This window comes from Aspergillus clavatus, genomic scaffold (genome assembly GCF_000002715.2).
Source record: "Aspergillus clavatus NRRL 1 1099423829799 genomic scaffold, whole genome shotgun sequence".
NCBI classification, from domain to species: Eukaryota; Fungi; Ascomycota; class Eurotiomycetes; order Eurotiales; family Aspergillaceae; genus Aspergillus; species Aspergillus clavatus.
In genome coordinates, this window is record NW_001517100.1 from 72443 (window position 1) to 85567 (window position 13125).

Sequence of the window (13125 nt, forward strand, 5' to 3'; positions counted from 1 at the left end):
AACATCACTATGTTACTTATGCCGTTGCATTAGTCATCTATGCACATGCATCTAGGGTGAATCAACAGGTAGATACAACGCACAGAGTAAATTAGCAACTGTACGTTCTATAACAATTGGAGACCAATCTTCTCTCTCTCATATTAAGTCTGCTGTGAGGTCACAAGATGAAGCATTACTATGGTCATGGGATGGGAAGAAATCTTAGACCAGCAGACTAGACTACTTAGTATCTAGATGGCCCTGATGACTAGAGTGATATATGATGAGCGTGGCTGTATTATTGTGAGACAATCACCATAAATCATAATAATACTACTCCGGTGTTCCCCCACCGGAAGATTTCTTCATATACAACTCACAGCAACAGCTATGACACTGTAGTTTGGTGGTCAATCCATAATGATATAATACAGAACCCTTTTCCGATCGGCATCGTTTCTCCAGCCGAAGTCAGTAGTCAATTGTCAGAACCACTCTATCTACTCCGTATATTCTATCTATCTATCTATATAACCCCGTGTTCTGGGGAACGACCGAGAGTCCGAGAATGTCCCGGGCTCCCGTGCATTCCGGCTAAATAGAACAACGTCAGACGGTTAATTTCCCTCATCCCAATGATCCCATATATCCATTATCCATAGATCATAGAGTTTCGCCGGACTTCGACCTGCAATGGAGTCTTCCCCCCACCAGATCCAAGCAGGCGGGGGGGGCGACGTTGTTCAGCCTTTGCGTTTCGAAATCATCCAGAATAATCATTCAGGAAAATGATTCGAACAGCGGATTTCCACCAGCAGTTCTGGGTCGGAGTAATTGGGGTGACACTCTTGTCTTTTTTTTTTTTTCTTCTCCAAAGTAATTCTACTTTCTCTTTTAACCAAACCCACCCCTCCTTTTTAACCTGTTGTTGACCTGTGCTCCTGCCTGGGTGATATAAGTATAACAGTCTGAAGCAACCCTCTTTCGTTTTCTCCCTCTTCGTCTTTCATATATACATCCATCATCGCACTCCCACGTCCTTAACCTCAGAGGAGATTATATAATATATAAAGGGCTCAGAAAACAACAAGCCAAAGAAAACACAGACGATATGGCTACATCGTCGACCACTCCCCAGGTATGTTCGATGCGACGCCTCCGAACCATCGCGTCCGTCTAAAAGAAAGCAAGAAAGAGCAAACAAAAGACAAAACTAACTCTTATGACCGTCAGAACCTTTCTTTTGTCCTCGAAGGAATTCACCAGGTTAAATTTGAGGATCGACCTATCCCAGAGCTCAGAGATCCTCACGATGTCATTGTAAACGTCAAGTACACGGGTATCTGTGGCAGCGATGTACGTGACTACGCATTCGAATGGTATCATTCAAAGGCTAACTGTCCTGCGTGCTTAGGTCCACTACTGGGAACATGGCGCCATCGGTCACTTCGTCGTAAAGGATCCCATGGTTTTGGGGCATGAGTCTTCAGGTGTCGTCGCCAAGGTCGGCTCGGCGGTCACAAGCTTGAAGGTGGGAGATCGCGTTGCCATGGAGCCAGGTGTTCCATGTCGCAGATGCGAGCCCTGCAAGGCGGGCAAGTATAACCTTTGCGAGAAGATGGCTTTCGCGGCGACCCCACCTTACGATGGCACTCTGGCCAAGTACTACCCTCTTCCCGAAGATTTCTGCTATAAGCTGCCAGAAAACATCTCTCTGCAAGAGGGAGCTCTCATGGAACCCCTCGGTGTCGCCGTACACATCACAAGACAGGCGAGCATCAAGCCGGGTGAATCAGTGGTTGTCTTTGGAGCTGGTCCCGTGGGGCTTCTGTGCTGCGCCGTGGCTAGAGCGTTTGGCGCTTCAAAAATTATCGCTGTCGACATTCAAAAAACACGACTTGATTTCGCCAAGAAGTATGCTGCAACAGCAATTTTCGAGCCCGCCAAAGTCAGCGCGGTGGCCAACGCGGACCAGATGAGGGAGGAGAATGATCTGGGACCGGGCGCAGATGTAGTCATCGATGCCTCAGGGGCTGAACCTTCCGTGCACACCGGCATCCATGTTCTGCGCCCCGGTGGTACATACGTCCAAGGTGGCATGGGCCGCAACGAAATCAACTTTCCCATCATGGCAGCCTGCACGAAAGAGCTGACCATCAAGGGTAGTTTCCGGTATGGAAGTGGTGATTATAAACTTGCAGTCGACCTGGTAGCATCTGGCAAGGTCAACGTGAAGGACCTCATCACTGGGGTCGTTGAATTCCAGGAAGCAGAACAAGCTTTTAAGGAAGTCAAGGCTGGGAAAGGCATTAAGACGCTCATTGCTGGGGTGCGTGATTGATTTGTTTCAGAGCCATGGTCTATTGTGGTGACGGGTCTAGCTGGCTATTCAGGCGTCCTGCCTTTCGAATGTCGGGACAGAGGAAGGCATGCTGGTCACGGATGTCGAAACCTAGCCTCGCGCTTTAATCAACTATAATTTCGATTATGTATGTATATATGAGAAAAGTCATGAAAACATGCGATTCCCCAATGTCAGGATATCTTTGGCCACTTAGGACTGTCAGGAAGCGGTATGTATAATAGAAGCTTTAGCATATAGTGCGCCATTGCGTGCAACAAGATTCAAAGAGTATCAAACCTATGGGATTGATGGATCGTGGGTATAAGGTATTATGTGATGTATCGCTTGTTGGAATGACCATTCTGCGGGATTCGGGATTGATTGACTGGAAAGAAAACTGAAAGGCGGCGAACGTGCAAGCTGCAGCAGTGCAATTGCAGACCGAGTCGATGATCAAGACGCGAGAAAGTCACCTGATGACGTCGTCACAGATCAGAGTACAACACATTCCGGGAGTTTAAAGGCTCAAGGTGGTAGGGAAAAGTGATGAGTGATTCGGGCGGAGATAATGAAAAGGTATGATGGAATAGTCCGCGCATGCACGCGACTCAAAGGTTGCATATCAGCAACATCCTGCACCCCTTTTCTGCGGCGAATTCCCGGATCGGAAGACTTCTTCCCATTCTCCCATCCCACTTCTCCAGTTATTTACTCCACCATTGCCTCTCTGCCTCCTTGTATTTCTGCGGTGCAATTGTACCGCGTTGTCATCAATAGTCATTCGACTGCGGATACTCGAACCGTCACTCGTACCGTGGCCATAAAGCCCACCATCGCCATATTGGATCCCGCTCTGGGGATCATCGGGATCAATCTCCCCTAGCTCGATCTTGGTAAGGATAATCCGCGCCAATCGATGAAACAGCTCTTCCACTCCTTCTCCTGTCAGAGCTGAAACTTCAACAGCGACGGGGATATTCGATTTAGCCGCCCAATGAGCAGCTTCTTCGGTGCCAACTTCGCGGCCATCAGGTGCATATGTCGCCGTCAATCTGGTTCCGGTACCAAAATGACTAGTGGAACGAACGGAACCGGGCACCGAATCGAGTGGGAAAGATGATTGCTTGCTGGAGGTACTGGAGGGAGTTGGGGGGGGTCTCATATTGTCCTCATTAAAGTCGCTGTGGGTCAAAGAGTCGTATCCGAGATCCGCCTTGTTTCCGGCGAGGAGAACCGTCAGGTTGGGAGATGCGAGCGCGCGCGCATCCATCAAGAAGGTCGGGAGCGCGGTGAAGGAAGCATGTGATGAGATATCGTAGATGAGAATGGCGCCTGCAGCACCCCGATAGTATGATCTCGAGACCGAACGAAACCTCTCTGTACCCGCTGTATCCCAAAGCTGTAGCTTGATCCTTGTCCGTCGGGGACCGGTTCCTAGCCTCACAATCTTCGAGGAGAATTCGACTCCAATCGTCTGTGATGACAACACTCTCCCTACAGGCGAATGATGCATTAGCGAGCCGACTATCCAGCTCAGGGGAGCCAGGGATAGAGACAGGCTCATTCAGGAGTCGTACATTCGTCCTTCACAAATCGATGTAGCACACATGATCTGCGGTAAAGAATCTTGTGTAAGCAACCACAACAACAAGCATAGTAGGAAGGGGAGTTTCTAGTGGAACACCAAAAGCGATGCAACTTACTTTCCGGCACCGCTTGGTCCAAGGAGAATCACCTTCGCAAGATAATCATACATACTCTCCAGCTCCTGGGCTGCGTTAGATAGAATAATCGCTAGGACATATCGGCCAAAGAGGCTCGAAACTACATCTTTCTTGTGCTGCCAAGTGCCATCAGAGCGATTCGTACCTGGTTTCCTTCGAGTAGTGAGGGGGATGATGAAGCATTCGACAGACCTCTTTGGCGCGCCATGGCATCGATGACTCAGTAAAGGCCGCTGGAATTATGACAGAAAGACGATAGTGAACAAGTATGCCGAGGATGGATCCTATGTGGGAACTTCTTGTGCGCTGTAACCTTGAGAATGCATATTATTATTAGTATGAGTTAGATAGTTGGTCTGAACTTCTGAACTCCCTAGGCCGCGGGATTAGCTCATGGGTATCTAACACCGCCAAGTGGGCTGGCTCCTAGTCGCTTCCCCAAAGTAATATCTACATTAACTGTCTATTTAGTGTCTACCGTGCCTTATCTATGCCCGGAGAACTTGCGTTAATCTCAATGGTGATAATCATGCATGATGGACAAAGTAAAGTCTCGTCATAGAATTCTAGCAATCTGACCCATTTCCCTATCAGCCTATCAAGGTACACCTTACTTCCGTTGTGCGATGAAGGTTTCATAATAGCTCATGATCAGGCTTGTTCTAATATACGCATATATATAAGGCAGAGATAACTGGTTTCTGTATCACATATTGAGGTAAGTAAAAACAGACAGCCTTCACCAGGTTTTCCTGGGTCAGATGTTAATAAGAAAAAAATCAACGAAATCAACAGACAGCAAAATGAAATACTCTGAACAGTGCTTTCCTACCAACGATGTCTTTCATGCATTTGTACACTTGCAGTCCATCCTTCACAGCACTGTCGGTTCATGTGGTGGGTACACCAGCAGCATTGTGCAAATGAACCGGCAGTAAGCTGGGGTTTCTGTGGCTCTCCTGGGGATCTCTTGCTAGTGGACAACTTTCTCGGCCATGTGGAGCGAGACACGCTCGTGGTGGAACGAGTCAACCTGGAGCTCTTCTTTTGACCATTTTTGTTAGCAGATGAACCATACTTGATTAGCACCGGAAGGGCTTCAGTGCTAGAGACTTTGGAGTACACTTTCGCTGGCATTTCATGCCAGGATTTGCAGGCACAGCAAATCGCAAAGTTCTTCATGACCGGTTGACTCGTTTCAGCACCTCCCAACTTTCTCGCTAGCCTGTCCGGCTGAGAATCCTCAACTCGAGAGACCGTGGTAACTGGATACTCTTCCACGTGAGTGAAACGACGTATACGAGGATCATCATGCATAGAACAAGTGTCAGGTGCGCTTGAAGGTTGATGATCTGAACGATCACCCCCTCTTTTGAGCACGGATTTAATAGACCCCGCTTCATCAGCAGTGTTATAGTCTTCCGAACAAGGCTCTGGGGACGAGGTCCGTGAAGACGAGCTGCTCGCTGGGGCCGTATCTTCAGAGTCGGCTTTTCTTCGAGGACTGTGCTCTGGTAGGTTCCCGTCCTCTCGACCAATCTTCACTGACTGAAGAACACTGGTATCTCTATCTTCTCCTTGATTGGCAAGTGACACATCTGATTTACTATCATGCCCATAATTCGATGGAGCATAAAATCCTTTTTTTCCCAGTGTAGTTGACGGTTGCGGTTCCTGAACAGAGTCAGCAATTGGCTCCGGATGCCTACTCCAGCGATTGCTTTGCCAGTGTCGTGGAGCGTCACTGGGGAAGGGTTTCGGTTGGCCCAATACAGACGATGTCGCGCCATGTAATGACCAGGAAGTTCGCTCTGTAGGAGCATGAGGAGCGGGCATTCCTTCGATTTTCTTTGAGACCGAAGGCTGCGGGACTTGCAGAGATTCATCGGTGGGAGGTATCCTCATTGAAACAGTCACCAGTGGGGAAGTAGGAACCCGCCGTGCGCCATTTGATTTGATCGAGTTGCGCACAGGTGAAGTCCTGTTATTCCCATTGACTGATTCGGAACTGGTACTACCTATTGAGTTACCGATTGCAAGAGGAGATGGCTTCGTCATTCTTGGCAATTTTTGTGAGGCATTACTGGCTGGAGCCTTGGCTGATGAGCTGCCTGAGGTGATCATTGCGCCGTTCGCCTTGTCCGAAACCACGCGAGACTTTGAGGACTCGAGAGCTCGGAGCTGATGATGATTCTCAGATTGTGCCGCGTCCTTTTGGGCGAAAGTTGAATTCAGGGCCGGGTTTAGAGACCTGTGGTGGGTTTGATTGCTTTCTCGGCTTCTTTGTGCAAGGTTCAAAGTTGCTGCAAACGAATCGCGGTCCATATCAGACGACGTAGGTGGCTTCTGAGTGTATGATAACCTTTCTTGAGTGTTGATTCTCTGTCCTGCTTGAGCAGATTGGCCAGCATTAAGCTTCAACGTCCGTGGAACGCTTCTCCCCTCGCCGTCTCTCTGCGGCCGCTCATCCGCCTTTCCGGCATCATCTTCCGGGCTCGCAACTGCAGGTACTGGCGACTGCGATTGCATCGGTGGGGTAAAGCTTTGCAACAAAGTATCACTTTCCACAGCTAGTCCTTTAGACACTACTGCACTGAAACGCTCAGGCAAACTCGTGAATAGAGGCGGGTTACCCACTCGTGGAGTCGGTGCGTTGTCTGTCGGCGTCTCCTTAGTACCAAATGCATTGGTTGTCAGATGATCATCCTCCTTTTCAGTTGCCACGCTTGTTCGAGATCTTGAAGTACGCCTCGAACTCGAGAAAAAGGCGGAGAAGCGCCTAGAGGATGACCTGGACTCATCTGCACTTACACTGGAACCCCTGCTGGAACTTTCGATTGGCTGCTTCTTGGTGAGGCGACGCGACTCTCTTTTGGATGAGGTATGGTCCCTAGAAAGTTGAGCCTGTTCGAGCTTAAGGAGACGTTTCTCAAGTTCAAGTCTTTCTGCTTCCAGACGTCGCGTGACTCGTTTTTCTTTTTTCGGCGCGGAAACCTGGTCGTAACTCTCAGATTGATGATTCTTTTCATTGGCATCGGGGGATCTTTGTAATTGGTCGAGTGCCTGGTCCCGTTCAGTGGAAGATCCTCGAGCGCTAGGCTGAATTGATGAGTCCCTAGATGCAGACTGATTTGCGTGGCTAGGCCTAGAACTCATGGGTCTGGATATTTCATGGTTCACTTTGCTAGGATGCGACGTGCACTGATCTTCCACTCGACCATCGAATGGAGGTTCGTGAGCGCCGTCTTTAGTGCCTTCTCGCTGCTGGCCGGACGTGGCTCTGGCATTCGCATTCGTACTCGACGGGGCCTGACAGACTTCATGCTGCCTTCGCTTCGAGGCATTAATATCAGACTCTTGAAAAATCCTGACTGGGGCGGGACCCAGGATAGATCAGGAGGAGGGATGTGGATGGATGGAGTAGGGAAAGGGTACTGGTGGGTAAAAGAATGGTCAAGCCAACTCACAGCCTCGTGCTTGTCGATATTGAACATCCGCTGAAAGTGTTGAGATATCGACGATCGGCGCCGCCGTCGATTCTGATCCTTTTCTTCCATTTTCATCGACACTTTCTTGATAATCAAGAAGCGGGTGGCGTGGGGTACGGGTATCGGATACTAGATGTTTTGCACGGGCCGGGAGCTGTATCGGAGGAGGAGAACCTCCAGCGACTCAAAAACAGGATGGGGAACAACTGTCAACTTAAGACTGGCGCAGAGCATAACCCAAGCTCACTGTCACAGCAAGCACTGAAGAATGATCAACCGGTGATCAATAACCATGATGAAGGATGCGTGGTTTCAGTAATAAAACTTGTTACTCAACCTGTCTCAAATTTAGCTGATGATGCATGTGTGTGTGAGAATATCCAGATTTGATTGGGCCATAAATGCTGCCTAAGGCAAGGAGATGTCGTTTGACGTGCTTACGTTTGGTCCTTTCTATATAAATCCAAGACTCCTAGAACATCTAAAGGAGATGGTAATGTCAAATCTACAGGGTGTTAAATTATTATATGCATAGTGTAACCACTATCTGCCATCATCCTGATCAAATTAGAGAAAATAGGCACACGAAGATAGAAGTATATTGGCCACAAGAGGTGATACCGTGGTAGTACTTCAGCATGAAACCACCACTTGGTTCAAACCTTGGCACTTACATACTAAAGTGGAAATTAAGGCAGGAATAGAAGAAACCATTATTGAGATGACAATATAGTAAGTCTATCTACAAAGTAGATATCTGGCTATATCTATCATCTGGGGTATAACAAACATGACATATGCTGATAGACTAAGGTAAGGGTACCTAGTAAGAAGTAAGTACCCCGCCAGTATGTTCCGTGGGCCAAGAAGGGTTGGCTGATGGTTGAATGGGGCCGCAGAAACCATGGCACCGATCAGTCATAACCGAATGGGACCAAGTTGCCAACTCTCTCTACGACATAACTCCAGATAACTCTGTATGCCCAGAACCTAGGTAGCTAGAGAGCAGAGTAACAAATCAGTCAGCTCATCACCTTCTATCTGTTGTCTTGAGACATAGCCACGCTTGGCAATCGATCAAGAAGATATAATATTTACTACCCATATCTTACTCACCACTCCAGCTACTTTCTGCCAGCAAGGATCAAGAGTAACGACTTCCTTTGTCTATTCAGATACCCCCGTTGAGATAGATATATACCGACGCCAGCAGGTGCTAGTTTACAGCCTGCTCGATATGCCTGATCGTTCTGACTTTCGAGGGCCACCACCAAGTTATCAGGCCTCCCAATCGTCATGGCACTCTGGGCAAGCGGAAACCGCTCCTCCTCCATACCACAACTGGCAGGAACTTGTACCTGATACGGCAACTCTACCTCCACCACCAGTGACCGGCTACTACGCCTCCAATGCTGGCAATGCATCTACAGATGACGCAGAGCGTGCCCATGATTTTTGTGACAGAGTTCCCTTATATCTGCCAGAGAAGCCTCCCACTGCTGCCTATAGCTGTGTACAGAGACATGATCTGCGCCCTGTGCAACCGCAGGAGTTTTATGGCAACCTTGGCACCACTCGTCCAGGATACTGGAATGGTTCAACGAGGGACAGAAACGGCGACTGTATCATAATAACAAGTCTACCGTTGTACTTTGCTTTTGAGGATTCTCCCTATGTCACTGAGGTGAGAAAGGCTGTATATTTTGAAGTCAAGCTGCTAGGCCTTCGTGCTGGACCAGGAACTGGATCTGCTGATGCAAGTGGATTTTCAATTGGGTTTGTTGCACAGCCGTATCCTACTTGGAGATCACCCGGCTGGGAGAGAGGAAGTCTCGGGGTATTCTCTGATGATGGGTGTCGATTTGTGAATGATTCATGGGGTGGGAAGGAATTCACGACTGGTTTTCATGTGGGCGAGACTGTTGGTCTGGGACTGAATATTAGCCTACCAGATTCTATGAATACTGCTTTGGGGATGCGGAAAAGGGTCTGCAGAGTCGAGGTCTTCTTTACTCGAAATGGACAGCGGGCCGGAGCCTGGGACCTCCACGAAGAGGTCGACCAGGAAGCTGGAGGCGTTGAGGGGCTAGAAGGAGACTATGACTTGTACGGTGCTATCGGGTTGTTCGGCGGAGTCAACTTTGAAGCCTGCTTTGATCCTGCGGGCTGGCTATGGAAGCCCTAGCTATATTTAAGATATGCCTTGCTGTCTTGCTTTTCTGTGGAGGGAATGCACTGAGAGCCAGTCACTTGCTAGTTGAGTACTCGAGTGGCCATGCAGATGGTCCGAACGGCTTATTGGTAGTCTCATATACCCTGTATATAAAACACCCCCATAAGACGGTAGCTCCAATCTTGATCACGTCTCATGCGCACTCTGAAATTCACTTTGATGCTGATACAGGACCGGCGAAGCTTTTTCAGCGACAATGATATGTATCCTTTCCAGATGTGGCGCAGCGAAAAGATCTACGTAGATCGAAGCAGGCGTACACGGGCATTTGTTGAAGAATCAGGTCCTGCTTTCTACATATCGGCCCCATGGACACTCACTCCGGGATTTGCTGTGCCGAGGACAGGGGCTTCTAGAAGACTTCGCGCAGGAAATGCTAGGATACTCCCTGCAGCATCTCACAGTTAGTGATTCGGGGGGAAGAATGTGTTACATCCCCGCCAACGTCTGATATGTATATGCTGGCAGCCTGGCAGGGCCTGAGCGAGACCAATGCGATCCGGACTCTGGGGCAAACTGCTTAGTGCGTCAATCCTTAAGGAGTAATACAGTACATACGTACCCGGGGGGATCATGCCGGCAGTACCTTATTTAGGCAGCTCACTTGGCTGGATATGCTATAGATAGCAGGGACTGATGTCATAGTATTACCCTCCCGTCCCCGTTTCGAAGGATTGTTCCCGGAAAGGAAACCTGCATGAGTGGCAGATTGTGGATGCATGACAAGAACACAAATTGAGCCTGGCACAGCGCAGAAGCTTCGATGCGAAGGACATTGTTCATGGTGAAGCTGGACTGCTGGAGAGTGCGAAATGCTAAGGCGGTTCCTCCGGCACTTACGCAATTTCATGGAGTAGGTGAATGCTTGTCGATCCCCATAGCTCAGGAATAGCAGGTGTCTAGACTTCAGATGTCCAGAATCCAGATGTTCCATGCCCTATGATCGTAGAGCCAAAATTTGTCTTTCCCATCACCTTCTTCACTGTACCTTTGTAGAAGCGGGTCATATGTCATGGTCGCTATTTCTATATCGTTATATATTCCCTCAAACCTCCACGTCTTGGTGCAGCTGGCTGGGCAGGAATGACATGTCTCGGTCAATACTGTGGCACTTTTTTTATGAGTGACTTGCTAACCTCAAAGGCTAAAGCACACATCGCCTTACACGATCATGCCTCAATTTAATCAAATCTCTGGTGGCAATGATAGAAACAAAACTCCTAACCATATCCTATTCTTATTGGGTTGTGATGTACCTGTATTGCAGGAACATTGTGGGGTGGCATTGACGGCCCACAAGATTGTAATATTTCCTGCTATTCTCACCAGAGTATTCTGTACTTTGCGGTGGTCCATCGGCCTGCTCCTCAGATGTCCAGGGAGTGCTTCAGCGCTGTCTCTGGTTGTTGGCCTCTCTATAAGAATTGCATGTTTCAATTTGAGATTCAATTTCGCATTTCAAGGAAGGGATCCTCTAGAAACTAGAAAGGCCCGATTCAACTAATTGTTACCTTTTACCTAAAGTCTGCTGCGGAGCAACTGCCTTGTAATGATTACTATCAATATTTGTATAGTTAGATGACGATAGACATGAACCATTATTTTCCAGCTATATGTAAGAAACAGTACTCTGTAAGTACGGAGCTACTCAACGAGACAGAGGAGAATATTGTCACTACATAGTAGTTAGTCCACTTGTACGTTAGTGAATGGAAGTGGTTAATGGCAGGTTGAGGCAAGCTAAACTGATAGCGGAGTTTGCCAATTGGCTAGGTGCATTGAGATGCAGTAGTCTATGTGCTCAAATAATTTGACCTCGTCAAACGTGCGGAAGAGAGAAGGGGGGCGGGGGGCGGCAAAAGAATATCCCTGTCATTCGAAAGACTAATGTCAGGTTGAGGGGACGGGTTGAAAGACCGCGGAGTGAGTGTACGAAGTACCTCACCAACCTCGTTTTCCCCGAAGCTGCATCTGAGAGGTGGCAGAACACGGAAAATTCAAACCTGAAGGGTTGCGGGCTCGCGGCAGTCCCGGAGTTTTGTGATAATATCTCTGAATTACAGGGGTAATAATTAGTTCTTCTGCTTCTTTGGCACAGAGTATGGGGTGATATAATCATTGCTTTTGATAATAAGCGAATGGGCACTCTGGACCTTTTCCGAATACATATGCACTTGTACTCTTGTGGATATGAATGTTGATAGAATCTGATTGTACCCAGGGATAATCCATACAATGATACCACGATGATGGTTTAATAATCAGTACTTACTAGGGCTATTTCTACTATTATCCTAACGCCTAAAGAGGGTCATCCCGACTTAGGTCCCTGTACTCCGTAATGCTCAATCAAACCCCTCTTGGCTTGGATTAGAAAGAAGACCTAGCTGTCACCAAAGAATTAAATGAATATGGTGCTGTTGTGAAAGGGATTGTTTTCAGATTTGGGTAGACTACATTTACCAATTTGAGTTACCTTCGAAGGTAAGCCGTCAATGCTCCCGACGTTCCGCTCAAGACCCAGTATTGTGTGATCGCGAAGCCATAGTACACATTTAATTTCGAGGGAAATCAACATCTGTAGCAACTAGCAAGCCCCGTCTGTATTTTGGCGCAGCGTAACTAGCGTCATATCACAGCGCGACCAACAGGCGGAATCTGATGTGGAAACTCCAAGGCGCTCCCATAGAATGATTATAGGTATCTATGAGCTTCAGAACAGTTGCACATTTCTCCTCCATGCCTTGTACCTAAGATAACGTGTGGGGTTCCTGGCAGCCACTCAGGATGTATCTGCAAGATGTAGATACACTTAATAACCTAGCGAAATAACACTTTGCAGTTCATACAGCCCACAGAGTACAGAATAGTGTCCTGAGAAGTTCTACCAACTGTCAAGATGGTCCTTATTTCTCGGGGATCGTTGTTTGCCAAATCCCACTCTTTTTTCCACATTCAGAAACTCCACCAGTAGTGGGTAGATAGATAGCCTACACTAGTACGGAGTGAGTACCTACGGAGTAGTACCTACACAGTACTTTATCTTTTCCCGCCTCAGGGCCCCCGGCCTCAATCATTTCTAATTGAGCATTCAGGAGTCTCAGGTCGATACTCTGTACGGAGTAGTCAGTCAACACACCAAAAGTCAGCATTCCCCACTACGATATGACAGGAAGAACAGCCCAGCCCAGCTAATTGTGTCGTTATGCTACCCTTAGGGGCTCTTTCCGGCTCACCTAGTACTACTAAGTAGCGATTAAGTCGCTTGTGTCACGGCCCATAGATGGGCCAAAGACCTCTATTCGCGGTATTCATTGGCATACTACTCAAATCTGCACCACCGTTGGTAACTCC

General features: G+C 48.1%; 4 protein-coding genes across 4 annotated transcripts, besides 1 other annotated feature; 2 read left to right on the forward strand and 2 right to left on the reverse strand.

Moving 5' to 3' along the window:
• Positions 1 to 1122: 1122 nt before the first annotated feature.
• On the forward strand, positions 1123 to 2323 carry ACLA_065000 (NAD(P)-dependent alcohol dehydrogenase; the record flags this gene model as incomplete). The annotated part of the gene is made up of 2 exons (XM_001272293.1): positions 1123 to 1338; positions 1397 to 2323. The coding sequence occupies 2 exons, from the start codon at positions 1123 to 1125 to the stop codon at positions 2321 to 2323; spliced, it is 1143 nt and encodes a 380-aa protein (XP_001272294.1).
• A 625-nt stretch (positions 2324 to 2948) lies between these two features.
• On the reverse strand, positions 2949 to 4258 carry ACLA_065010 (putative Ras family GTPase (Rab4b); the record flags this gene model as incomplete). Its single annotated transcript, XM_001272294.1, has 4 exons — positions 2949 to 3820; positions 3904 to 3938; positions 4030 to 4094; positions 4196 to 4258. 4 exons carry the CDS (start codon positions 4256 to 4258, stop codon positions 2949 to 2951), a joined length of 1035 nt encoding a protein of 344 aa, XP_001272295.1.
• A 620-nt stretch (positions 4259 to 4878) lies between these two features.
• On the reverse strand, positions 4879 to 7206 carry ACLA_065020 (uncharacterized protein; the record flags this gene model as incomplete). The annotated part of the gene is made up of 1 exon (XM_001272295.1): positions 4879 to 7206. The coding sequence occupies one exon, from the start codon at positions 7204 to 7206 to the stop codon at positions 4879 to 4881; it is 2328 nt and encodes a 775-aa protein (XP_001272296.1).
• A 1569-nt stretch (positions 7207 to 8775) lies between these two features.
• On the forward strand, positions 8776 to 9723 carry ACLA_065030 (SSH4 family protein; the record flags this gene model as incomplete). The annotated part of the gene is made up of 1 exon (XM_001272296.1): positions 8776 to 9723. The coding sequence occupies one exon, from the start codon at positions 8776 to 8778 to the stop codon at positions 9721 to 9723; it is 948 nt and encodes a 315-aa protein (XP_001272297.1).
• Positions 9724 to 12770: 3047 nt separating this feature from the next.
• Positions 12771 to 12801: a microsatellite.
• Positions 12802 to 13125: the final 324 nt, after the last annotated feature.